Raw genomic sequence first — 26,147 nt, 5'->3', positions numbered from 1 at the left:
GGAGCAGCACGCCTTGCCTCCCTGGCCCAGCTGGGAAGGCCAGCTCCATGACTTGGGCAGCGATGCCTCCAGCCACATCTGGGTGGGGGGAAGAACTCCCGAGCAAGGAGAGGATGAAAATGGACCAGAAATGGCCCCAGCACACATCCACAAGTTAGACAACTCCTGAGAGGAGCCGCTCTCCTCAGTCCGCCAACCATCCACAGATTCGCAGCAATGGAAGATGCAGTCCTTAAAGCACTAGCACAGACTCCCTTGAACCTCTTAGATCTGTTTCTTTATACTCCAAGGCTGTGCTTCCTTCTGGTCATCACAGCCAGGCGAGTTTTAGAGTTTCCGTGAGAAAGGAACTATGTTTCTTCCGCAAGCCCAGCATGACATTTGCATAGAGACCCTTCCGAAAGGGAAGAGGGAATCCTGCCGTTCCCACCCTTCCCAGCCTATAGAGAAGACTAGGGAATCCCCTAGACAATAAAAGGGCCCTTAGGAGTTACATAACGAGCACTGAAACAAACAGTGGCAGAAGGTGTCTATTTCTTCAGCCAATGGGCCCCAGCACCTGGACACATCACAAGAGTGGCAGCTGCCGCCTCTGCTTCAGCCACCACCATGGGAGATTTCTAGAGCCACTCCCTGGACCTCCACTTCTACCTTCACCTGCCACTATTAATGGGACCTTCTTGCCTTGGCAGAGGCAGCACTGGGCAGGAGCGTCTTGGCAGGTGTGTTATCTCCGCAGGAGCAGCCTCTTGTCACACCTCCACAGCACACAGAGGTGCCACAGTGGCTGGCTCACTCTCTTACCACAAAGGGGCATTCTCTGGTAGGCAAGGGACCTGGCCACCACCCAGCCCTGCATAGCAGCTGCTCACCACAAGTCTAGCCAGGCCTCAGGATCCGTCCTTCTGCCACAGCTCTCTGTGTCCATCCATCTGTCAGCTCAGGAACTGGTCTGACCAAGCTTAGTCACAGGTGGAAACTTGAAGGAGAGGCAGGAGGAGGAATTCGGTGCAAAACATATGATGTAACTCACAGTGGCTGGCTCACCTGCCTACCCAAAAAGCGTACTTTGTGCCCCATGTGATATTGGGGAAACGGTGTGGGAGAGGGACGCAGCCAGACTGGCGCTTGGTCTGCTTATGTTGCCCACTTTTACACAGGGGTTTTTGAATGCAGCACTAACAGTGTCTCCCTCTGGCAGGGGCAGGTTCCTGGAGCTGCTCTTCCCAACTCCGTGGATATGCTGGGACCACAAAGCAGCCAGCAGCTCTCGTGTCCTCCCGTGACCCAGCCACCCCTTCACCAGCCTGCGGCTCCTCTCTTGTCCAGCGTGGCAGCTGGCATGCCGCCGGTCCAGCACCAGACCCTGCCAGGGATGACGCCTCCACAGCCTGCAGTGCCTGCCCAGCCGTCCACACCAGTCTCCGCGGCGGGACAGGCGCCCACTCCAGCAGCCGGCTCCGTCCCCAATGCTACGCAGGTGCAGAGCACGCCTTCGGGGCAAGCCGCAGCCCAGTCGCAGATCCCACCGCAGCCTCAGACCCCAGTGCAGCCCCCACCCGTGCCAACCCCGCAGCTTCCTCAGCAGCAGCAGCAGCAGCCAATGTCTGCCCAGGCCCCTGGCACTCCGGTGAGTATTTGGCCTTTTTGCATTACTGGGCCCAGCATTTGCAGCAGGGAGCAAGCACTCTGTCATGAATGACAGTGGTGCTCTCGCAGCCGCTGTGCAGCACCCCAGAGTACAGGGCACAACGTTTCCTCACCTTCGTTGCATGTCGTCCAGCGGGAGCAGCATAGGAGGCTGCCTTACCCCGAGACAGGCACCTGGTCCACCTCACTCAGTACTGCAACAAGCAGAATCTCTCAGTCAGGGGCGGAACCGGGAGTCTTTTGTCTCTCCCACTGAACTAGGATTTCTCTAGAAGCTCTGCCTTCTCTAGAAGCATTGTGCGTAGTTTCAGAAGCAAAACAAAAAGCCCGAAGGAGATCAGGGCTCCTGTTCCCAAGTTGCTTGCAATCCAGATTCCATCTAAGAGGATCAGGAGAAGAGCAAAAAGAAGAGAAGATCCTAGGATGGGCTGGAGAACCTGTGGCCCTTCAGATGTGCAGGCCAAATGGTCAGGGAGGACAGAGGTTGTAGCCTAACAACATCTGGAGAGATGCAGGTTCTCACCAGGTGCTGGTTCGCAGCCCAGATGTTTCAATAGCACATGGTCTGGCAGCCAGCCAGCCAAGCTGTTCCCAATGCTTAGAGTGACGGTTGAAGAGCAGAAGACTGCTCAGGAGACTGCTCAAGTCTTTTAAGCCTTCCGACGTTGAAGATGGGCAAAAGAGCATGTCTTGTTCACATGTTCCGCTCAGGCTGCTCTTCCTTTGACGCTGGCAGAGTGCAGCTCTTACTGTGACACAATCATTTCCCAGCCTTTCACCAGTTGGTGTGCTCTCAGCAAAGGGCAGCCCCGTATTTTTGTACCTTCAGGAGATGTTGATGTTGGTGTTGATGTAATAATTGTGTTTGTATAAGGGGAAAGGCCACAGCACCTCAGCAGGCAGCACTGGGTGAAGAGGTAAAGCAAGCTCTGAGGAGGAGGCCAAGACTAGTTGTGTTCATGTAGGTCAGCAGTGAGGAACCTCAGGCCTGAGGGCCTCAGGAGGCCCCACAAGGCCATTGTGGCCAAGAAGACATGAGCCCACCCGCCTACAAGGGGGGACAGGTAAAGCTGTGGCTGACTAGAGAGCGGGGTGGGAGGGGGCATTGTAGGCAAAGTATCAGCTGAGCAGGGGCAGCTGCAGAGCCCCGTATTGAGCGCTTTGCAAGTTCCATCTCGCCTGATGGGCTTCCCCAGCCAGCCTTAATCTTGGGCCAAAATGGGTCACCCGCCGTCATTGTGACATCAGGAGGCCCTTAGGAAACTGAGCCAGCCTGACTAGGAGGAGGCTGGAAGGGACTTCAGAATGAGCCCAAAGATAGCGGAGACAACTCCTGGGAGGAAAAGACTCCGTTTAGGAGGAACTGGATGTGTGCGCTTAGAGAGCACAATGTTAGGGCTGGCTGGGGAAGCTGCATGCGCCAGTGGAGTCTGGCGGAGGGGAGCTGAGCATTGCAAGAAGCAGCCTTGGGACACGGGGGGACCACTTTCGTTGGGCATTTTCAAGGAAGGGTTGCTTGGGTGAGCTTGAAGAAGGGATGGTGTTCTGTTAGGGCAGGAGCGTTGGCATGGAGGCAGCCGCAGAACATGCAGCGTTCCTCTGGGAAGCACTTGCCAGAAGGCAAAGATGGCCGAGATTGGAAGGCAAGCCAAATTCTAGTGCTGAAATAGAAATTGCCCGCAAGTTTTGAGTTTATTCATTAAGGACTCAATCAAGCCCAAGGTGCTTTTTCCCACTCCAGGTGTTGCATTAGCCCAGGCATCCCCAAACTCGGCCCTCCAGACTACAACTCCCATTATCCCTGACCACTGGTCCTGTTAGCTAGGGATGATGGGAGTTGGGGATGCCTGCATTAGCTAGGAGGAGGAGGGGTATGGAAAAGGTTGCAGCACTTGAGGAGGGTCCCTGCTGCTCTTGTGTGCAGAGCAGAGGAATGTCAGAATCCCACCTCTAGCCCTGAGCTTCCCTTTCCTGACCAGTAAGCGCATAGATCTGCCAGCTGAGGATGTTCTTCATGCCTCGGACCAAGTGGGCTCCAGGCAGTGAAAGCTTTTGCCACAATAAATGTTCATATTTAAGAAGTTAATATTTAATACCAGTATCCTGTCCTCTGAAAACCTTTCCCAGGGCAGCTCACAGACTGCTGGGTGTGTTGAGAAGTTGTTTGTTTGCTGTGCATTTGGATCCCTCTTAAGATATCGCAACCAAACTTTGAGGGGTGGTTGCTGAGGTCAAGAAGCAGGTTTTTGATTGTTTGGGTGCAGTTGGGTGCCATTCCAAATTAAAACAGCAGACTCAGCCCTTTAAAATCACTGGCTTTCTTTGTTTGTTTCTTAAAATTCCTGAGCAAAGCTAGGCTTGAGATGGCTATTGGAATATAAAGCAAAGTGGTGAGGGGGGGAAGGAACAATCCAAAATACAACTAAAAATCACCACCGATTATAATATCAGATAGCAAGCAAAGAGCAAATGGAAAACCATACACTAGAGCAGCTTCCTCAAACTCAGCCCTCCAGATGTTTTTGGCCTACAACTCCCATGATCCCTAGCTAGTAGGACCAGTGGTCAGGGATGATGGGGATTGTAGTCTCAAAACTTCTCGAGGGCCGAGTTTGAGGAAGCCTGGACTAGGGCATGAAAAATAAAAGCCAGGCACCAGAATGATGTTAATGTCAGGGAAGCTATCTTTGTGAGAAGTATTTCATATTTAGAACACCACCTTTTAAAATATCATTTTCCTGCTTGCTACTGACTATCTCTGACGAATGGAGTCCCCAGAGAGTAGCCTCTCCACCTGACGCTCAGGTGGGAAAAGGCAGCCAACAGGCATCCTGATCCTAAGCTGTGCAGGGTTGATCCAGCAAAATCATTGTGCTCCCAGATTTATCTGCACAGCAGAAGTCCCGACCCCTGCACCCCACTGAATCTGCCCCAGAGGGCTTGGGGTACCTCCAGAGCAGATATGGGGGTGGCAGGGGGGGCAGAGAGAGTGTTCCCTGAGCACAGCAAATGCACAACCCTTTTTGGACTGAGCTTGGAAATGGATCAGGAGCCAGACATTTTGGCAAATGTTCCCAGCTCTTGGTCTCTGCGCTCTCACAGCTTGTTCTATCCGCAGAATTGTTTTCCAGGGCAGCCTCAGGTATAATGCATTGCAATACTCCAGAAGGAGGCTTCCAGAACATGCATAATTGATCCTAGAATATTTTTCAAGGCTTTCTCTGGTTAAGAACTTAATTCGTTCTGGAGGTCCGTTCTTAACCTGAAACTGTTCTTAACCTGAGGTACCACTTTAGCTAATGGGGCCTCCCACTGCCGTCACACGATTTCTATTCACACCATGAAGCAAAGTTCTTAACCCGCGGTACTATTTCTGGGTTAGCAGAGTCTGTAACCTGAAGCGTCTGTAACCCGAGGTACCACTGTATTTGCAAACATGCTGTGGGAGACGATTCTTGAGGATTCCCCATTTTAGACTATTAACAGTTATTTACTGTTTAGATTTCTACACCACCCCTCAAATAAATTATCAGGGCAGCTTACAATAAGAAGCTTAGGAGGTGGATGATTCCCTGACGGTTATGCTGTAACATCCTGTTAGGCCTCTTGTTATCAGATGTGAATTCTAGGCAGGGGTGAACTAAATGGATTACTCATAGAATTATAGATGGGACCACTGGGGTCATCTAGTCCAGCCCCCTGCGATGCAGGAATCTCTTCAGCCTCCATGACTGATGGCCATCCAACCTCTGCTTAAGAACCTCCAAGGAAGGTGATTCCACTGTCTCTTCCACTGTCGAATGGCTCTTCCTGTCAGAAAGGTCTTCCTGGTGTTTAGTCACAATCTCCTTCCTTGTAATTTGAATCAGTCTGTTCGGATCTTGCCCTCTGGAGCAGCAGAAAACAAGCTGGGTCCATCTTCCATGAAAGGATAGCCTTTCAGGTGACCTGCTGGGTGCCGTTGGTGATGTCCCTGTCATCTGACCTGACCTCTTTTTTTGGAGTTCTGCACCGGGGCACAAGGCTGGTTTCCGTGTGTTCAGTGGCTTTTCCCCCTCCTCCCCACCCCAGCTATCCCAAGCAGCAGCAAGCATCGACAACAGGGTGCCCACGCCAGGCTCTGCCGCCAGTACCGACGTGAATGCTCAGCAGCTGGGGCCGGAGACCCAAACGCAAGAGATTAAGCAAGAAGGGAAGGTGGAAAAAGCAGAGTCAGAATGTGGTGAAGCTCAACTAGATCCAAAATTGGAGGTAAGCAATGGCCCAAGGGATAGTCGTGGTCAGTCCGTGCTGTTCAGGGACACAGGGAGGAGGAGTTTGGTGCCCACCAGATATTGTTGGGCTTCTTAACTCCAGTATAACCTGTAGTTTATGAGAATTCTAGCCCAGAAACATCTGGTGGTTCCCCATTCCGGGATTAGACAGCAATTTCTAGCTTTCAGGAGGGAGCGGTAGGGAAATAAAGCCTGCCCTTTGTGGGGTAGAGCAGAGAACACCCACTGCCTGGTAAACTAGAAGGAGAATTCACAGGGAAGGGAAATCATCCAGAATATTGGATGGATGGATGGATATTAACATGTTAAATATTCCATTCTCTCTTGCTTTGCTGGGGAAGCTGACCTGCGTGGCTGTGGAGGTTGTGACTCTTCACTGTGCCATGTGCTTTTCAGGTGGAGGAGGACGTTCCAGGCCCCACGCAAACCAAAGAAGAAACAAATGGGGTGGAGATCAAGCAGGAGCCCATGGAGATAGAAGGGAAGAAGCCTGAGATAAAAGAGGAGGATGACGGGGGCAGTAACGGTGCCGCCTCCCAGTCCACGTCACCATCTCAGCCACGGAAAAAGAGTAAGTCTACATCTGTGTAGCCCTCAAGTACGTCTGTCTGCCACTAGCTTGTGCTCCCTGTTAATGTTGTCCCCATCTTCTTAAATTAAAGTAGGAAGATAAGAAGCATCTTGCTCAGTTGGGCTTCCCCAGGTTGTCTCCTGCAGTGGCCAGGCAGCTTCACAAGCAGGGGGTGATGAGTAGCGACGGCGACTTGCTGTCCCTCAGCCTCTCCTGAACAAAGGCATTCTGTCTCTGAACAGGGAGAGCCTTCTTTTTCACCTGTCACAGTTAAAGCCACTTCTTTTTCCCCTGTGAAGTGGCCCAAGTCTTCTAGTTGTTGTTGTTCTTTAAATTTGTATACCTCCCTTCGTCCATCGATCCCAGAGCGACTCCCTGCATAAAAACACAGTGTCCTGAGCAGCCGTTGCCACATCTTATGGATTGAATTCCACCAGCTATTTACGATTTGATGACGAAATACTGCTTATTTCATGAATGAGATGACTGTAGATAGAATTGACCTGTGGTTTTATTTACGTTAACTCATTTGGATATTTTCAACAGTCTTTAAGCCTGAAGAGCTGCGCCAGGCCCTCATGCCCACCCTGGAAGCTCTGTATCGCCAGGACCCAGAGTCCTTGCCCTTCCGGCAGCCCGTGGACCCTCAACTCCTGGGGATTCCGGTAAGTGAGAAGGTGGGCCGGGTGTCCCGGGGCCTTCCCAGGAACCAGCGGGTCAGTCTGGGCACCGTAGCGAAGAAACAATCTCAGGCAGATTGGATTGAAGCCAGTTGAGCAGCAGAGTGTTTTGCAAGCAAGTCACAGCTGTCTCTCGCCGCAGGGTGTGGGCTTGTCAGGTAGGCAGTTGTGGGTAATTTTCACCCTTGGGCAGTCCTTTGACTGGTGGCAGTTCTTTTGGATTTAGGTTCTAAAGTAGTCCCTGTGGCCTTGCTGCCCAGGAACTCCTGTAGCTCCCAGAGCCAAGCGCATCGTTTATTAGTCTGCCATACAGCCAAAGTCTTCTTCCAGGTCTGTCTCTGAGTAGACAAATATAGGAAATTTGAAGGCAAGACAAGATTTTCCACCGTTAAGCATTTCTTTCAAGGGAGGACTGTTTTCAAGGTTCACTGTACCTTTCTGTCTAAGTCATTATTTTGTGTAGCACTGCTCAGAGGTTGGGACAGTTGGCTTCAGTATGTGCGATGTCTTGAGCTGCTTAATGGCTGCTGTTGCTAACGGAGCTTTGGGCATCCGTTTATTCAGAGCTGTAGGAATCCAGAGGGTGGTGTTGTCATCCCACCCAGATGGCAGTTCAGCCCGATTCTCTCTAAACCCTGACAATGTGTGATTTTTGCAAGCAACATCCACCTGTGACAACACCCTAATTTCAGGTGCATCAGACTGGTCAAGACGCAGGGTCCCTAAGAGCAAGATCTGTCTGGGTGGGGATTTCAACCCAAGTCTCCCAGGCACTCTAACCATTACGCAACACAGTCTCCTGAGGTTGCTGTTATGATGGGCTGATCTCCCATCAATAAAAATTACTATTTTTTGGAAACTTTGGATTTGAATGCCCAGCTGACACTGTGTTACTTCTTTTTTCTAATTTGCAGGACTATTTTGACATAGTGAAGAATCCCATGGATCTTTCCACCATTAAGCGCAAGTTGGACACAGGGCAGTATCAAGAGCCCTGGCAGTACGTGGATGATGTCTGGCTAATGTTCAATAATGCCTGGCTTTATAATCGCAAGACGTCACGAGTCTATAAATTTTGCACTAAGCTGGCCGAGGTCTTTGAACAAGAAATCGACCCTGTTATGCAGTCCTTGGGATACTGTTGTGGACGCAAGGTATTCATGGTTTCTTCACAGCTATGGTCTTTGAACATACAAAACCTTTGTGTTTCATATTCACAGTGTGAATATGTGCATTTATCAGAACTTTCTCTTTGAGAAGGTGATTTTATGAGATTTACTTTAAATGTCATTTAAAAGAGGTTGTATCCATTTTCAGGCATAATTACCCCCTGAAATTAGTGGACCCAAGTTAATCATATTAATTTCAGTGGATCTGCTCTGAGTGGGACCAGCAGGTCTTTATTTTCAAAATATCTGTGTTGAATTTTGACAGATTCTTATACTTAAAAACGTTGACTCAGATACATGCGCAGGTGTGTGTTCCACTTGCTACAATTTGATGAGAACTAGATTGACTTCATATGCGCAGCACATCATGCTCTACAACTAGTAAAATTGTGCAAGTGAGGGCTCCTCGCAACAGGGGCTGCATGCTTCCCTCAGAATGGGGCTGAGCAGCAGCAGAAGGAAGGGCTTGTGATCACATGCTCTGCTTGCAGACTTCCCAGCTGTGCCTCGTTGGTCACTGTGAGAAATGGGGTGTGAGACCAGAGGGACCCACTTTGGTCTGATCTAGTGGTAGCCAGGCTTTTTTAATTCTTCCTAAAAAGTGCTCTTGAATTTTTAAAAAGATGAGCCACCGTTATGTTTTTGGCACACATGGATCCTTCTCAGGGAGATCCGTGTGTGAACCTTCCTGCCCTGAGCATTTGGTTATTAAATTTGGGGTGCAAATCTTGAGAACAAATGTTTTAAGGCATTGTGCTCTGCAAATATGATGAAGAATGTTGCAATTGTCTGCTATCTGTAATAAAGTGAGCCAGCAGCTAACACTAAGTATTTTTAATTCATACATAAAGGTCAGAACACAGAACATTCTGCTTAAAATATCTATTACTTTTTAAAAGTGTCTATGGCTTGCATGCTGTTTTACAGTTTCTAAATTCTGCCTGCACAGCGTTGCAAAGAGCTGCTCTGCAGATGTTGGCTAACTGACTAAATAATCCCAAGATCATTGTGGTTCTTCCTACAAAGAAGAATAATGCTCCGTTAGGGCTTGGTTTTTTTAATACTACAGATTTTAGTTAGACATTGCATTATGCTCAATCTCTTACTGTTTTCTGTGAATTTCTAGCTTTCTGGATTTATCTCTTTTAATGAGTGCGAGTGCAGCCCAGTGTGGCTGTGTCTCCTTTCTGCTCTTCCCAGATGCAGTCCAGCCGTGCTCTTCAGCCGCCCGTCAGTTCTAGGGGCTCAAACAGGCACACACCCATTTTTATTTTCCAATTGGCACATAATATTCAGTGGTTGCTGGCTATGCTCCATACAGGACTGTTTTTTTGAGGGGAAGGGGGTTGTCCTCTTGGAAAGAACAACAGTGAACAGTGAATTAAAACAATAAACTGCTGAAGCTTTAAAAAAAAAAAGCGCTGTCTCTGCTGTAGAAGAAATTTGTGCCACACAAACGTGTGCCTGTAGCTGTTGCATATAGTCATCTTTTCTCTCTGGCTTTTCTTCTTTTTCAGTACGAATTTTCTCCCCAGACCTTGTGCTGTTATGGGAAGCAGCTGTGTACTATTCCCCGGGATGCCGCCTACTACAGTTACCAGAACAGGTAGGTCTGGGCCTTCTCAGGACTCAGAGTGGGGCCGTATTTTCTTAGAGCAGGACCTGAGCTTAGAGCTGGCTCCTCGCCCCACAAGAACACGGACAAGGAGTCCCTGGAGAGTTCCCAGCAAGACTGACTAGCCCTCGAGGGGCTACAAGTGGCATATTTTGATGTTTTCAGAAAAGCTCCCCACCCCGCTTGGGGCTTGGACTAGTGCGGTGATTTAGTGACGGTATCCCCTGGCAAGCTCCTTGGCTGGTGGGCTGCATGTCGCTTGGAAGCTCATGAGTCAAAATAAAAGAGAGAGAGCGGAAATCAAGAGAAGGGGAAGGAAGGAGAGGTGGCAATTTCACGTTGGCTTATTTACAACACAGTGGTACCTTTGTTTAAGAACAGCTTAGTTTATGAACAACTTGGATTAAGAACGCTGCAAACCCAGAAGTAGGTGTTTTGGTTTGTGAACTTTGCCTTGGAAGCAGAACACGTTCTGCTCATAGCTGTCAACCTTCTCTTTTTTTGCGGGAAATTCCCTTATTCCAGCGCCGCTTCCCGCTGCTATCCCGGGTTGTTACATATCCCATAGACTGTCCCCGGGACAGGTGAGGCTGCTGATCCCTTATTTTCAAATCTGAAAGTTGACAGCTATGGTTCTGCTTCCTGTTCAGTGTGTTCCATTTGTAAATTCTGCTATGGGATAGCATTCCTTGGTTTAAGAACACTTTGGTTTAAGAACGGACTTCCGGAATGAATTAATGGATTAACCACTGTACCATATTGGGACTAGCAGGTTGTTCCAAAAACTTCCTGGAAAGGTGGGTTTTTAGGTTGCAATCCTATAAATGCGTAAAGGTAAAGGTACCCCTGCCCGTAAGGGCCAGTCTTGACAGACTCTGGGGTTGTGCGCTCATCTCACTCTATAGGCCGGGAGCCAGCGCTGTCCGCAGACACTTCCGGGTCACGTGACCAGCGTGACAAAGCTGCATCTGGCGAGCCAGCGCAGCACACGGAACGCCGTTTACCTTCCTGCTAGTGAGCGGTCCCTATTTATCTACTTGCACCCGGGGGTGCTTTCGAATTGCTAGGTTGGCAGGAGCTGGGACCGAGCAACGGGAGCGCACCCCGCCGCGGGGATTCGAACCGCCGACCATGCAATCGGCAAGTCCTAGGCGTTGAGGTTTAACCCACAGCGCCACCCGCTTACCTGGGAGCAAATTAGCTGAACTCAACGTGGATTACTTCTGAGCAGAATGCACTCCTATATTGCCCAGGAATCCTGGAGTTTTAAATTTTTTGTAGTTATTCAGTGATTGCGCACATAGTCATAATTTAAAAATCGTGAACTAGTGAATGGAGGCCTTAGGCAAAGTCCTGGTTTTAATAATTCCTCCCTCTGGTTGCTGTCAGTTGTGCACCCTGCTGTCGAGGCCACCCACCCCTCCTCTCTTGCTCACGGGGTCCCCTATGGAGGAGTGGGTGCCCTTTCTGTTGCTGCTTTCTCCCTGGGGAGGCACTTCTGGTGCCTGAAAATCATCACCGGCCCCTGGTTTTCTGAATAGCTCTTGGTTGCTAGCTTGTCTTCCGGGAACAGACTTGCTCCGTAGGTTTCGATAAGAGCCTCTCTCCCCTTGAGCGAGATAGTCCCAGGAGACTCTCAGCCTGTGGACATTTGTGTGTGTGTGTATGTAAGGACCTCCCAGGAAACGGCGTTCTCATCTCCCCTTGGTTGGTTCATTGTGGTGACCAGCGTGGAGAGCTGTGGTGTTCAGACGGCTGACGCTGCCCTGGCTGCTCCCACCTGTTTCCTCTGTTTGTCTCAAGGCATCCCGGTGTGTCTCTGTCCCCCCCACCCCACCCCCCATGGATTGCCCTAGCCTGTGTTTCTTACCTTCCTTGGTGTTTCAGTTCATACCCTTTCCAAACATTTAGTCAAGATTGCCTTAGAAGGGGATAGTTTTGCTTCCAGTTTACCCAGAGCAAAACAAGAAATACGGACTTGGGCCTTATTCGAACGCAGGTTTGTGTCTGAAAGAGACCTTTGCTTTTAACCTTCTTGGATTACTTAAAAGCAGCAAGGGATGTGGAAGACTGACCAGTTCAGTTTGGTTCACAAAATTTTTCACAAGTTCCTGTTTCAGTTTGCAAAGCCTTGATCTATTTTTGTGTGTGTCTATATTGTATTTAATTACAATATAAACGATGTAGTTTATAAAGTTTACACACGTGACTGGAAACACTGAGCGATAGAAATGCATTTCTGTTAAATGTTTGTCTGGAGTATGAATTGGGTGTCATTTGTGTTCTACTACATTTTAATTGAGCAGCTGGTCACATTTAATGCAAGGTTTTCAATCTTGAATGCTTTAATGCATTTGGCAATGTTGAAATTGTTCCTGCTTCTGTGGCTTTAATAAAATAATGGCAGTCTCATGATTCTGGCTACTGTGAGACTGCTTGCTTCTTAAAACCTGACCTGAGAATTGGATCCAAATTCTGAAACTGATGCCCTTGGAAGTCTGCTCCAGAGCCTCTCCTGGTCACCAGGGTGGCCTGTGGCGGCTGAAATGCGACCGAATGCTCCCCTGCGCTCTTGGCCGTGCCTTTCTGCTCTGCCGTGTCCTGGTGTCTGTCTCTTACTACTTCTGTCTGTGCTGTTTGTCCCTTTCCCTCCCCTCTGCTCCTCCTCATTGGCCACACTGACCCATCAATCGACCAACCAACGACGCTCCCCCTCCTCTCGCCTTGGTGATCTCTGCCCTGCTCTGATTGGTGGCTCCCTTGCTTGGGTTGCTCTGTGTTTTGATGGACCAGTTCACCCAAATATGGCCTTCTTGCTGACAGGTATCACTTCTGTGAGAGATGTTTCACTGAAATCCAGGGGGAAAACGTTACCCTTGGTGATGACCCTGCCCAGCCACAAACGTAAGTAATTTCTTTACTTTTCTTTAAATGCCGGGTAAAAGTAATGAGAGGACAGGTTCCGTCATGCCTCAGGTGCAGCAGGAAGAGATGCGCTTCTCATTCAGGGTGCAGCCCCCCAGGTGCAACTTCTGCTTGGCTTTGGAGTCTCGTTCACTCCCAAGAAAGCTGCATCTCCCGGCCTTTGCCGGGAGAACAAAGGAGCATAGAGAGCTGGCGTTGCATTGCACTTAGACGTTCAACCGTGTTCCCACGGAAGGGCCCCAGTTCACACACTTAGCGGCCTTGGGTAAACCCTTGTGCCTCAGCCTTCAGCCCCGTGTTCTGCAATTTGTGGTTAATAATCTAGGCTGGTTGAAAAGATTTCGAAAAGTGAATTAAGAGCAGATTTTCAATGCCCAGGCAAGATGCCCAAAACTTAACTCCTCTGAATGTTGTTCATTCTCCGTAGGTGTGGTGCTTGCTTAGGTGACCCTCTGACCTGTAAGCCCCTTCGCTGCCATGTTCCTTGGCAGCTTTCTGTATTGTCATTAACCTACATGATAGCCTAAGTGGTTTCTCAAATTGGCTTCAAGAATAGAGTTGACTTGGGATCTGTTCTTACTAGCTGATAGTTAGCCTGTCATAGCTGGTGTGGATAACTGGGCTGGCAATTCTTTAGTTCGAAGGTTTGCTTGTTTAAAAGGTTTATGGCCCTCTCTTCCTTCAAATAATCCCAGAGCAAGGTACACTATAAAATATAGACTCTAAGTTATACACAGCAATAAATTGCACAACTTGTGCAATTGACATATTGAATATGTCAATAGCTCAAGTCCCGTGGATCCAATGGGAAGGCATGCTGTCTCTACCCATAAAAAATTAGCCAAGTCCAAAAGCTTGAGCGAATAAATGCTACAAACCCTCCAGGATCAGCCATCCCTGAGAGAGGAGAGCGCTCCATAATGGGGACACCAGCCCTGAGACTGCCTCTCCCAGGTTGCATCCTAACAGAGACTGCAAACACAGAGTCATAACATATGAGCAGGTCCAACTGGGAGCAAGTGAATCGTCAAATATCTAGGTCCGGAGCCGTGGTGGGCTTTGTGTGTTGGAACAAGCACCTTGAGCTTGGTTTGGGAGCCATCCAGCCGCCTGTGCAGCTCCTTCGGAATGGGTGTCCTGATTTCTTGGCAGGCTGCTGCTGAGGCTTCTGGACCTGGTTCAAGGGATGCCCCACATGGAGCACATGGCAGTATTCCAGACACGAGGCGCCAATTGCCATAGCCAAGCTATCCCTGCCCAGGAATGTCAGCCAGAGCTGGTAACAGGCACTCCTTGCCTTGAAGCCCCCTTTTACCTTCCTCAGACACCCTGGCTACGACCCTCTTCCTCCAGGGGGAGTGCGGCCCCATCCCAAAGCGGCAAACTGCACCCTTCCCAGACCTGGGAGCTGCCTTCTCCCCACATCCTCCTTGTTAGGGTTAAAACTTGCTCTTGGGAGTGTCCTGAAGGAGTCCATGCTTCTGCAGATGCCTTTTTCGGAAGAGGTGCTCCCTGGCTAGGATGAAGCGGAGCAGAGTGCAAAACTTAACTTACTCTGTGTCTCTTTCTGCAGAACAATATCAAAAGATCAGTTTGAGAAGAAGAAAAATGATACACTAGACCCAGAGCCGTAAGTATCAAGACATCTCAGCATGGAGCCCTTTTTCATACTTTATAAAAGTCCTTGGCTAGAAGTAGCATGAGCCAGGCTTTGCCTTGTCGAGTCAAAGGAATTGCAGAGGCAGGCAGGCAGTTTATTGTACCACATTAGCCTTTATGTCGTAAAGACACATTAGCACATGTGACTCCGTGGAGTGAACTATTTAGATTCCAGCAGCAGTTGCTGTTCAGCTGCAGATCCTTCGCTTGCGGCTGTTTCTGCTTAAACCAAAACGAACTAATTCAATATAATTTTGCCTTTTGTGCTGCTGTTTCCCTATTGCATCCTCCCTGATTACTAGCCACACATAACTCAGTATTTCCTCTTATGGTCTGAGTTATGTCTCAGGTGTGGATGCTCATTACCCAGCCCAAACAGAGCTGCCGGAGGCCTGATTCTGGTTCATTTGGGAAAGATTAGGACCTCATCATTGTTTGTGGAGATCCCCGCCTGCATCATGTGTGCTTTTTGCCTGGTTAGCAAGCCCACGGCACCTGCACACAGCCTCTCTTGCCATCTGGCCCGAAGTGGGAGCTGCTTCTGTTTCCGTTTGCCTCGTGGTGGCGCTTTGTTCTGACGTAGCAGAGCTGCTCTGCGCTCTTTGTGCCAAATCTGTTGCCTTGGTACCATCTACTGATGGGTGCAAGTATTGCAGCTCCACTCCCAATGTTTCTGCAAGAGCCCGTTTCTAATTCGACTGCTCCAACAGTTCCCAGGGAGTCCGTAAGAAATGATGCTCTTATGTTGCAAACAATGGAAAGATTTAATGGTGTTTCCATGAAATGCCCGTTCCGGCCTTCCATCTTTGAACTTTTTCTTCATGGTTTTACGTATAAATTGCAAAGCATAAGCTGGACATGATAGGACTTCACACTCAGCACTATAAAAATGCTTTTTATTACTAATGCCAAACATGAGTGTCCCAGAGAATATCTGGTATATTTAACAAGATTGCCCACTGTTGTCGTATTTCATATTTATTGTCCACTGACGTTCCTCAACCTTTTAAAAATCCAAATTCCAAGAAAACTATATTTTTTTAAAAAAAAATACTGGCAATATAAAATATTACACATTGCTCAAATCACCCTTTCTTATTCTTGGTTGTAAAGCCAAGTGAAAGGTTTCGCAAACTTCAGGGGGGAAGTGAGTTAATAATCTCCTTATAACACTCAGATATTTAAAATATTATTTATGTTATTATTTAAAGTTTTGTGACTAGGGAAGTATTCTCTGGCTCCTCTTTGTGCTTCCACATTTTTGCTTTAAGAAAACCAAGGCTCGTTCTCTTGCCTGCTTTCCTCCCTCAGCTTTGTGGACTGCAAGGAATGTGGCCGGAAGATGCACCAGATCTGTGTGTTGCATTATGACATTATTTGGCCTTCAGGGTAAGTAGCTTTGAAAGGTGTCGGGGTTTGGGCTGGTGAAGCTTTAGCAAACTTCCTAGGTTCTGTTTCAGCTCAAATGATTTGAAACAACAATGCCTTCACTCTGGCAAAGATGCAAAGTTTTGATTGGGAGCTCATCATTTGCCCAAGCGCCTTGGGGTCTTGAGCCAGAGGCCTCCCTCTCTGCTGATGCCCCTGAAAGACCCAGCGAGTGGCATCTTCTGCTTTCCCATGGGGTGCCCAGTGCCAGCCCTCTCATTCACTCTCTGGGGCACCTCGCTGCCAACAGGTTTCTCAAGGCCTAGGCTTTTGTACGCACTTTGTCCGTTGCCAGAAGGGTGATAGATGAATGGGTCAGAGGAAAACAGAAGGAAGGGGGCTCCAGTCCGTGTTGGTGATGCCACACAGGCCCCAGGGCATTCACACGAGATCAGTTCAAGCACAAAGTCTTTTGAAATTGCAGTTTCAGCCATGTGACCTCTAAAGGAGGGTAGGGGAGAGAGGGTCTTTGGCCCACCTGGTTTCTCAGCACTCAGGTGCTGTGGCCTCTTGGGGTGGCATCTCCCCTCCAGCAGAACTGCCCTGCCAGGTGTTGGATGTGCCCATTTTGGAGATCCTGCCAAAGCTGCCGCCAGGTTGGGTTGAGGTTTGGTGTTGCCCAGCGGTCAATAGACAACATGGCAATCTTGCCCATGGACTGCCGGGCAGCACCAAAACTAAGCCCAATCTGGTGGCAGCACAACCTGGCAAAACGCCACCCTGAAAGCCAGAAGGGCTGGAGATTGAGCCCCCCGAAAGTGGGCTGGCGTGGGATGGAGCCCCACCTTGATGATAGGCCCAGGCACAGGAAGAAGCGGCTGAAACACCGAGAGGTTTTTGGCTGCCACTGTGCTCACTGTGTTTGCGTCTATATTAACTTTCATAACTTACTAGCTCTCTGTTGTGGTTTTAGCTTTGTGTGTGACAACTGCTTGAAGAAAACTGGTCGAACACGCAAAGAAAACAAATTCAGTGCCAAAAGTAAGTCTGTGGCCTCCTTAGTTGTATATGAAGATGCTTTTAATACAGTGTCTTTATGCACCTTTCTAAGGTCTCTATTTTTGGAAAGTAACCTTGCGGGGGAAGGGGTGCTGTTGGGCTAGATCCTGCAGGGAAGCTTCAGTCGAAATGGAAAATCAAGGGTGCAGTTTTAAAACTAAAGTAAAAGCATGTAATCTGTTACAAATAAACAGAATATGCCCAGCACTGGTATGTGGATAATATCAAATAAGTCGTAAGTTGACTGTTGTGATGTACAATTAATCATGTTGATACTCTCCAAAGGCCACTGAGCAGATGCAGCAGTCACAGAATCAGAGGGCAGGACTCCTCTTCTGGGCAGGGAGCTGGTTAAAGAACAGGAAGCAGGAAAGACAGAAGGGAACAGACTTTCTCACAAATAAGGGAAATAGGAAGTTGAGTCCCCGAGAATCTGTTCTGGGACTGGTGGTATTTCACATGTTCACAAATGATCTTGTCAGGGATGAGCAGTGAAGTGGCAGTTTGCCGATAGCACCAAAGTTGGGATCTTTTAGGATTTACCTTGGGTGTCTAAGTAAGCAAGTTAGTACCAGATTGTTGTGGGATAGTAACTTATTTTGGAGGCTGTGGTAAGGTTAAGGGAAATTGCTGAAATAAGAGGGAAAGTTGGCTAAAAAAGGAGAATGCATAGTTTGCGGAGAGGAGTATAAACATGTTAAGGGTTCAGAAGGTGGTAGACCTTGAAAAGGGAAATGTGAAAAGAATGGCCCTTGATGCTGCCAGAGGGCAAGATTCACTATTTATGCATTGTGCCACTTCAGAAAGTAGGCAGGACTCAACAGGCCTTTGCTAGCCAGATAAATGTTCTTGTTCCACGGAGCCTGCAGACACAAACGCTTCCCTGCCTTCCCCTTGGCTTCCTGCTCAGTTCTTCTCAGCTCACCTTTGAAAACAGACATCGTTTTTCAAAGCTGGCTTTGAGCCCGACCCAAACTATCTTTCCCCATTGGTTTCAAAGGGAGCCCAGCAAGGGGACCAAGCCTTACCTTTTTCTAAGTCTGACCTGAACGTGGTGGGAATCAGATGCTCTCTCTCTGCCTCCCAAGGGTGACTTCCTCCCACAGCCTTTTCCTTGCACTTTCCCTTGTAGGGTTGCAGACCACCCGCCTAGGAAACCATTTGGAAGAGAGAGTCAATAAATTTTTGCGGCGGCAGAATCACCCGGAAGCTGGCGAAGTGTTTGTGAGAGTGGTGGCCAGCTCAGATAAAACGGTGGAAGTGAAACCGGGGATGAAATCCAGGTGAGTTCTGGCCTTCCTCAGCAGGCGCACATGGTTACCAAACTATTGAAACAGTTGTCATCTGCACCATTTCATTTATTCTGACTACAGAAATATTAATTCTTAATTATACTATACTATTAGCATTTTCAAGGACACGGGTGGCACTGTGGGTTAAACCACAGAGCCCAGGGCTTGCCAAGCAGAAGGTCAGCGGTTCGAATCCCCGCGACGGGGTGAGCTCCCATTGCTCGGTTCCTGCTCCTGCCAACCTAGCAGTTCGAAAGCACGTCAAAGTGCAAGTAGATAAATAGGTACCACTCTGGCGGGAAGGTAAACGGCGTTTCCGTGTGCTGCTCTGGTTTGCCAGAAGCGGCTCAGTCCTGCTGGCCACATGACCTGGAAGCTGTACACCGGCTCCCTCGGCCAATAAAGTGAGATGAGCACCACAACCCCAGAGTCATCCACGACTGGACCTAATGGTCAGGGGTCCCTTTACCTTTTTATTAGCATTTTGTCTCCATAGAATCTTTTTTTTTAATGTGCTTTATAGGCAGGTGAGGAGAAGACCTGGTTGAGTGCATAGCAGCAGCACATAGAGCTGGAATCAGCTTGGGGGAAATTCCCCAAATATGGTTGTACAGTGAGGGGGGGAAAGTATTTGATCCCCTGCTATATTTGCCCATTTGCCCTCTGACAAAGAAATGACCAGTCCATAATTTTAATTGTAGGTTTGTTGTAGCTGTGAGAGACAGAATAGCAACAGGAAAACCCCCAGAAACCCAGAAGGAAAAAAGTCAGAGATTGATGTGCATTATAATGAGTGGAATAAGTTTTTGATCCCTCTGCAAAAGATGACTTAGTACTTGGTGGCAAAACCCTTGTTAGCAATGACAGAGGTCAGGCGTTTCTTGTAGGTGGGCCACCTCCTCATTTCCAGGCGAAACATTCCCAGTTCCCTCGGTACAAAGCCTAACTGGCCTGTTCCAAAGATAGCTGCCTGTTTCCAGTCTAGCTTTCACTCATAACCTAATGGTATAGGAAGGTTTCCTTGAGAGTAGCAGGGGCTCTGTTGCCACTGATAATCATCCCATCCTGGTAGTCCCCGAGGAGTATGTTTGCAATGAAGCGGCTGGTGACGGCATTCTCTTTCCTTCAGATTTGTAGACTCTCGTGAGATGGCCGAGTCCTTCCCCTATCGCACAAAGGCTCTCTTTGCTTTTGAAGAGATAGATGGCGTGGACGTCTGTTTCTTTGGCATGCATGTGCAGGAATACGGTTGGGATTGCCCGCCCCCAAACACCAGGTACGTGGCATTGCTTCCGGTGGGGCTCCAGGAAAGGAAGGGCTGTGGTTCTACTTGCCTTGCCAATAAGACACATTTTCCTGAATTTTGCCTTGGTTCCATTTTTGTCTCTTTCACCCCTTCTCGTCTGTCTTGTTCCCAGATGCCAAAAATTCTAAATTTCTTTTTATCCCAAGTCATACTTTTTCATAATTATCTTTGTAAATATTTATATTTTTTGCAATTAACCATATCCCTAAATATTTTACTTTTTTATGGACTTCTATCTCAATGCTTTGCTCCAACTCTTTTTTCTCTTCTTCCTTCAAATCTTTTACTTATAACTTAGTTTTATTTCTATTTAATTTAAATCCTGCCACTTCCCCAAATTTTTGAATCTTATCTATAACTCTATGGCGAGAGTTTTTTGGATCTTCTACTGTAATCACTAAATCATCAGCATATGCTTTCAATTTGAACTCACTTTTCCCAGTTTTTATCCCACTGATCTCTTTGTCTGCTCTTATATTTCTAGCAAGTACTTCCAGGACCAGGATGAACAAAAGCGGTGATAATGGACAACCTTGTCTAGCTCCTTTTTGTATCTTACAATCAGCCGTTATCACCTGATTTACAATTAATTTAGCTTTTTGTTCTGAATATATTGCTTGTATTCCTTTTAAAAAAATTGGGTCCGCAATTAATTTCTTCAAGTAATTTTGTCATAAAATTCCAAGAGACATTGTCAAAAGCTTTTTCGGCATCTATAAACATCATTGCTGCTTTCTTTTCATTTTTCACCTCCAGGTATTCTATTACATTCAGAATATTTCTTATATTCTCTTTCATTTTTCTACCTGGGAGGAATCCTGCCTGATCTTGATGTATATACTCATTTAATATTTTTTTCATTCTATTAGCTAAAATATTTGCAAATAATTTATCATCATTATTTAACAATGAGATAGGCCTATAATTTTTAATTTGCAGTAAATCTGAATCTTGTTTTGGAATTACTGTAATACAAGCCTCTTTCCATGTTTCTGGAATTTCACCTGTATTCAAAATCTCGTTCATAACATCTTTCAATGGGTTTACTAGTTGTTCAGTTAATTTTTTATAGTACTTTGCCGTTAATCCATCTGGACCAGGAGACTTGCCAATTTTTGTCCACTTTATTGCCTCTAACACTTCTTGAACTGTTACTGGAGTGTTTAAGATCACCATTTGTTCCTCTTTTATGTTTGGTAGATTACTGCTTTTAATATATTCCTCTATTTTTTAAAAAAAAATCCTTCCCTTTCCTGTATAAATCTGAGAAATATTTTACAAATGCTGCTCTTATTTCCTTCAGCTTATCTGTGATCATTCCATTTATATTAATTTTATTTATGGAGATCCTTTGTTCACTTTTTTTCAACTGCCACGCTAGCAGTTTTCCTGATTTATTGGCATGCTCAAAATATTTTTGTTTCATTCTTTTTATTTTCCAGCTAATTTCCTCATTAACTATCATAGAATATTGTGTTTGTAATTATTCTAATTGCCTATTTGACAGGCTCTTTATTTGCTTTCTTTGACAATTGTTTCTCCTTATTCACAATTTCATCTAAAATCTCTTTTTCCCTTTTTTCTTTCAATTTCTTTTTAAATGAGTTTTGTTGTATAAATAGTCCCCTCCTTACCGCCTTACTTGCATCCCATATCGTCTGCAATTTTGTCTGTCTTTGAGTGTTTGTTTCAAAATAATCACTCAAGGCCTTTTTAGCTTTTTCCATAAATTTTTGATCATCTAATAAATCTTCATTCAGTCTCCATTTGAATGAAATTTGGCTTTCTTTTTGTATTTCCATTGTCAAGGAATTATGATCTGAAAATGTCCTGGGATTGATCTCAATTTTTTTAACTCGAGGTTCCAACACTTTGGATATCCAGAAAGAGTCTATTCTTGAACTACTATCATGAATATGGCTATAATAAGTGAACTCTTTGTCAAACAGATGTCTTGTTCTCCATATATCTATCAAATTCAAAGTTTGAGCCAAATCAAAAAAAGTCTTTGGTAATCTGCCTTCTTTTGTTTCTTTTTTCCTAGCTGATCTATCTTTTTCTAATGATGGGACTCCATTTAAATCTCCCATTAAAATCATCTTTTGATCTGCAAATTCAAGTAATTCTGTTTCCAGTTTTTTGAAAAAGACTGCTTTTTTCTCGTTGGGTGCATAAATTCCTACCAAGATCACCGGAAGTCTCCTTCTCTTCTCTCTTGTTCCCAGATGTCAAAAATTTTGTTGCTTAGGTCTGCATGCAATTTAGCTCTGTCCACACGTTAAAAACACACAGCCTGAAATTGTAGGTCATTTAAATTATGATGACGATGGGGCCCAGTAGGCAACCCTCCTTCCAACTCTGTCATTTGGGGACAACCACATAGCTGTCAAGCACAACTCCACAAACTCTCTCTTCCCTTTTGTCACAGGCGTGTTTACATCTCCTACTTAGATAGCATTCATTTCTTCCGCCCAAGATGCCTGCGAACTGCAGTCTATCATGAAATCCTTATTGGCTATCTGGAATACGTCAAGAAACTGGGGTGAGTGTTTTGTTGCGGCGTCTTTGCATTGGCACATCGGGGAGGGGGGGCTCTGCCTCATTACGTGCTGCTTGCTCCTGCGTTGAGAAGTGGGGTCGTCTTGTATCTAGGGGACCGCCTCTCCTGGTCTGCCCCGCAGAGGACCTTAAGGTCCATGAATAACCATAGTTTAGAAGTCCCGGACCCTAAGGAAGTCAGACTATCCTCCACCAGGGCCAGGGCCTTCTCAGTGATGGCTCCGACCTGGTGGAATGCTCTGTCCCATGAGACTAGGGCCCTGCAGAATTTAACCTCCTTCCGCAGGGCCTGTAAGACAGAGCTATTCTGCCTGGCTTTCAATTTGAACTTAGCCTGATCTTTTATTCCCCTTCCTTCCCCCCTCCCCTTTTTATGAAGATTACTCACTCTGGGATCCCATAGCTAATTCTCCCCTGGTCTCCTCGCTGGCCCAAATAGGACTAATTTAGCCAGCTAGCCCTGGTGATCATCTAATTGGATGGATTTTCGCCCTAAATTGATTTTTGGATTCTGAATTGATTGTTATGCACGTTTTATACTCTATTTTAGGCTGCTTTTTGTTGCATCAATTAGGTGTTTTAAATTTGTTGTTAGCCACCCTGAGCCCAGGTTTTTTGAACTGGGAAGGGCAGGGTATAAATAAAAATATATTATTATTATGAAGGCTTTTCAGTGCAAGAAAGTGTGTTGTCTGGTGCTCTGGCCGCTAGGTCCCATGCACTAGTTCTGGAAACATTGCTGGGCTGCTTCAACTTCAACAATTGCTTCAACTCTGATGCAGGACACACTGGGAGGGGGAAAGCGGGGCAAATGCGCTTTCCAAGCCCCCCTCTGGTCCTTGGATGTTCCCATTCGTGGGTGGTAAAATACCTTCAGGGGTGGGCCCAAGGCATCCCTGGGCAGTAAGACTGAGAAAGCACAGCCTTGTGCCATTGGCCTGCACTGAGCAGTTTCCCAGCAGAAGCCATCCTGAGTCCTTAACTGGGATGCTTTTGCTTTTGTGCGGCATCCAGGTACGTGACGGGCCACATCTGGGCCTGCCCCCCAAGTGAGGGGGATGATTACATCTTCCACTGCCACCCTCCTGACCAGAAAATCCCCAAGCCCAAGCGCCTGCAGGAATGGTACAAGAAGATGCTGGACAAGGCCTTTGCGGAGAGGATCATTCACGACTACAAGGTGAGGGGGAGGGGGGCTAGGGGCTGGAGCAGCTGGGAGGGGGGCTGGCCAGGCCGGACGGATACTAGAATCAGCAAGGGATACCCACATAGCCTGAAGGTGCTGCTGTGCAATGCCAGGTCAATGATTCGTAAGACCACTGCCATCCATGACTTGATCATGGATGAAGGATTTGACCTGGCTTGTGTAACAGAGACTTGGTTGGATGAAGCAGATGGGCCTGTTCTTGCCGCTGCTTGTCCACCAGGTTTCTCTTACGCACAGCAACCCAGGCCTTGTGGGCGGGGAGGGGGGGTTGCAGTGATTTTTAGGAAGTCATTAGTTTGCACCAGGCGTCCTATTGGGAAGACCCAGTTTTCTGAGTGCATGTTCTGGAAGTTGGGCAATAGGGGCAGTACAGGATTCCTTTTGGTGTACCGACCTCCCCGCTGCACCAAGGATTCCCTGCCCGAGCTGCTTCAGGTCGTGGCGGATGTTCTCCTGGAGACACCTAGTTTGGTTGTCCTAGGGGATTTTAATATCCATGCCGACACGACCTTACAAGGGGCCGCTCGGGACTTCGTGGAAAGCATGGCCTCCATGGGGCTGTCCCTGAATAAGTTTGGCCCAACCCATAGCCGCGGACATGCCTTGGACCTGGTGTTTACCTCCACGGATGTTGGTGTTCTGACACTAAGTAAAAGCGAAACAAAAGAAGTGCCATGGTCAGACCACTTCCTGGTGCAACTGGACTTCTCCACGACCCTTCCCCTCTGCAGGGAGGTGGGACCGATTCGGATGGTCCGCCCCCGCCACTTAATGGATCCAAATGGTTTCCAGAGAGTGGTAGGGGATGCTTTATCCCATGTTGATGGCCTTTCAGCTGATTCCCTGGTGGCCCGCTGGAATGTGGAGTTAACCAGGGCTATTGACTGTTTGGCTCCGAAGCGCCCTCTCCGATTGCATGGAGCCCGGACAGCCCCGTGGTTTTCCACGGATCTGAGGGCAATGAAACAATCGTTGAGACGGCTAGAGCGCCGGTGGCGGACGACCCATTCTGAAGCTGACCGGACACAGGTTAGAGCTCAGTGTCGAGCCTACCAAGTGGCGGTAGCGACGGCGAAGAAGGCTTTCTTCGCCGCCTCTATTGCATCTGCAGAAAACAGCAGCAGGAGACTTTTTCAGGTGGTCCGCAATTTAGCGGAACCACCTGCTACATCGGGGCCCAGTACGGGCCACATGATCTCCTGCAATGATTTTGCAAAGTTTTTTGCAGATAAAGTCGCTCAGATTCGGGAAGAGGTAGACGCCACCGTGGGAGCAGGGCCGGGGCGGGAGAGTGCTAGAGTCCTGTCTAGTCAAATTGCGTGGGATCAATTCCAATCTGTTACCTCCGAGGATGTGGACAGGCTGCTTGGACGAGTGAAACCAACCACCTGTCTCCTTGATCCTTGCCCATCCTGGCTTATAAAAGCTAGCCGGGAAGGGCTGGGCGATGGGCTTCGTGGGGTGGTGAATGCTTCCCTCCGTGAGGGAGCCTTCCCAGACCCGCTGAAAGAGGCGGTTATTAAACCGCTTCTTAAAAAACCATCTTTAGATGCGGCCACGATGGCCAACTATCGCCCAGTCTCAAATCTTCCATTCTTGGGCAAGGTGATTGAGCGAGTGGTTGCTGAACAACTCCAGGCCCGCCTGGAAGAAGCGGACCATTTGGATCCCTTCCAATCGGGATTCAGGCCTCATCACGGGACTGAAACTGCCTTGGTCGCACTGGTTGATGATCTCCGGCGGGCTAGGGACAAAGGTGAGAGCTGTTTCCTAGTTCTGCTGGATCTCTCAGCGGCGTTTGATACCATTGACCATAACATCCTTCTGGACCGCCTTGAGGGGCTGGGAGCTGGGGGCACTGTCATACAGTGGTTCCGCTCCTTCCTCCTGGGCCGTGTTCAGAAAGTGGTGGTGGGGGATGAGTGTTCAGACCCCAGGGCTCTCACTTGTGGGGTGCCTCAGGGTTCTGTCCTCTCCCCCATGCTTTTCAACATCTACATGCAGCCGCTGGGAGAGATCATCAGGAGGTTTGGGCTGGGTGTTCATCAGTATGCAGATGATACCCAGCTCTACCTTTCTTTCAAATCAGAACCAGTGAAGGCGGTGACAGTCCTGTGTCAGTGTCTGGAGGCGGTTGGAGGATGGATGGCGGCAAACAGATTGAGATTGAATCCTGACAAGACAGAAGTACTGTTTCTGGGGGGACAGGAGGCGGGCAGGTGTGGGGGATTCCCTGGTCCTGAATGGGGTAACCGTGCCCCTGAAGGACCAGGTGCGCAGCCTGGGAGTCATTTTGGACTCACAGCTGTCCATGGAGGCACAGGTTAAATCCGTGTCCAGGGCAGCTGTGTATCAGCTCCATCTGGTACGTAGGCTGAGACCCTATCTGCCCGCGGACTGCCTCGCCAGAGTGGTGCATGCTCTGGTTATCTCCCGCTTGGACTACTGCAATGCGCTCTACGTGGGGCTACCTTTGAAGGTGACGCGGAAACTACAACTAATCCAGAATGCGGCAGCTAGACTGGTGACTGGGAGCGGCCGCCGAGACCATATAACACCGGTCTTGAAAGACTTACATTGGCTCCCAGTACGTTTCCGAGCACAATTCAAAGTGTTGGTGCTGACCTTTAAAGCCCTAAACGGCCTCGGTCCAGTATACCTGAAGGAGCGTCTCCACCTCCATCGTTCTACCCGGACACTGAGGTCCAGCACCGAGGGCCTTCTGGCGGTTCCCTCATTGCGAGAAGCCAAGTTACAGGGAACCAGGCAGAGGGCCTTCTCGGTAGTGGCGCCCTCCCTGTGGAATGCCCTCC

The 26,147-nt window shown here is 48.1% G+C and overlaps 1 protein-coding gene across 2 annotated transcripts in view; it reads left to right on the top strand.

Annotated features, from left to right (window-relative positions):
* CREBBP (CREB binding lysine acetyltransferase) overlaps positions 1-26,147 on the top strand; it is a 69,185-nt gene that overhangs the window by 35,637 nt on the left and 7,401 nt on the right. For both annotated transcript variants that reach the window (XM_081170254.1, XM_081170253.1), the window contains exons 14-27: positions 1,202-1,630; positions 5,722-5,901; positions 6,321-6,495; positions 7,042-7,160; positions 8,090-8,329; positions 9,862-9,950; positions 12,783-12,863; positions 14,458-14,514; positions 15,855-15,932; positions 16,885-16,952; positions 18,103-18,253; positions 19,392-19,538; positions 21,997-22,110; positions 23,142-23,307. In XM_081170254.1, coding sequence (XP_081026380.1) covers positions 1,202-1,630; positions 5,722-5,901; positions 6,321-6,495; positions 7,042-7,160; positions 8,090-8,329; positions 9,862-9,950; positions 12,783-12,863; positions 14,458-14,514; positions 15,855-15,932; positions 16,885-16,952; positions 18,103-18,253; positions 19,392-19,538; positions 21,997-22,110; positions 23,142-23,307 — 2,094 coding nt within the window. The remainder of the gene's footprint in view (positions 1-1,201; positions 1,631-5,721; positions 5,902-6,320; positions 6,496-7,041; positions 7,161-8,089; positions 8,330-9,861; positions 9,951-12,782; positions 12,864-14,457; positions 14,515-15,854; positions 15,933-16,884; positions 16,953-18,102; positions 18,254-19,391; positions 19,539-21,996; positions 22,111-23,141; positions 23,308-26,147) is intronic.

This window comes from Podarcis bocagei (genome assembly GCF_964188305.1).
Source record: "Podarcis bocagei genome assembly, chromosome: 14".
Taxonomy (NCBI): domain Eukaryota; kingdom Metazoa; phylum Chordata; class Lepidosauria; order Squamata; family Lacertidae; genus Podarcis; species Podarcis bocagei.
This window is presented reverse-complemented; position numbering and strand designations above follow the sequence as displayed.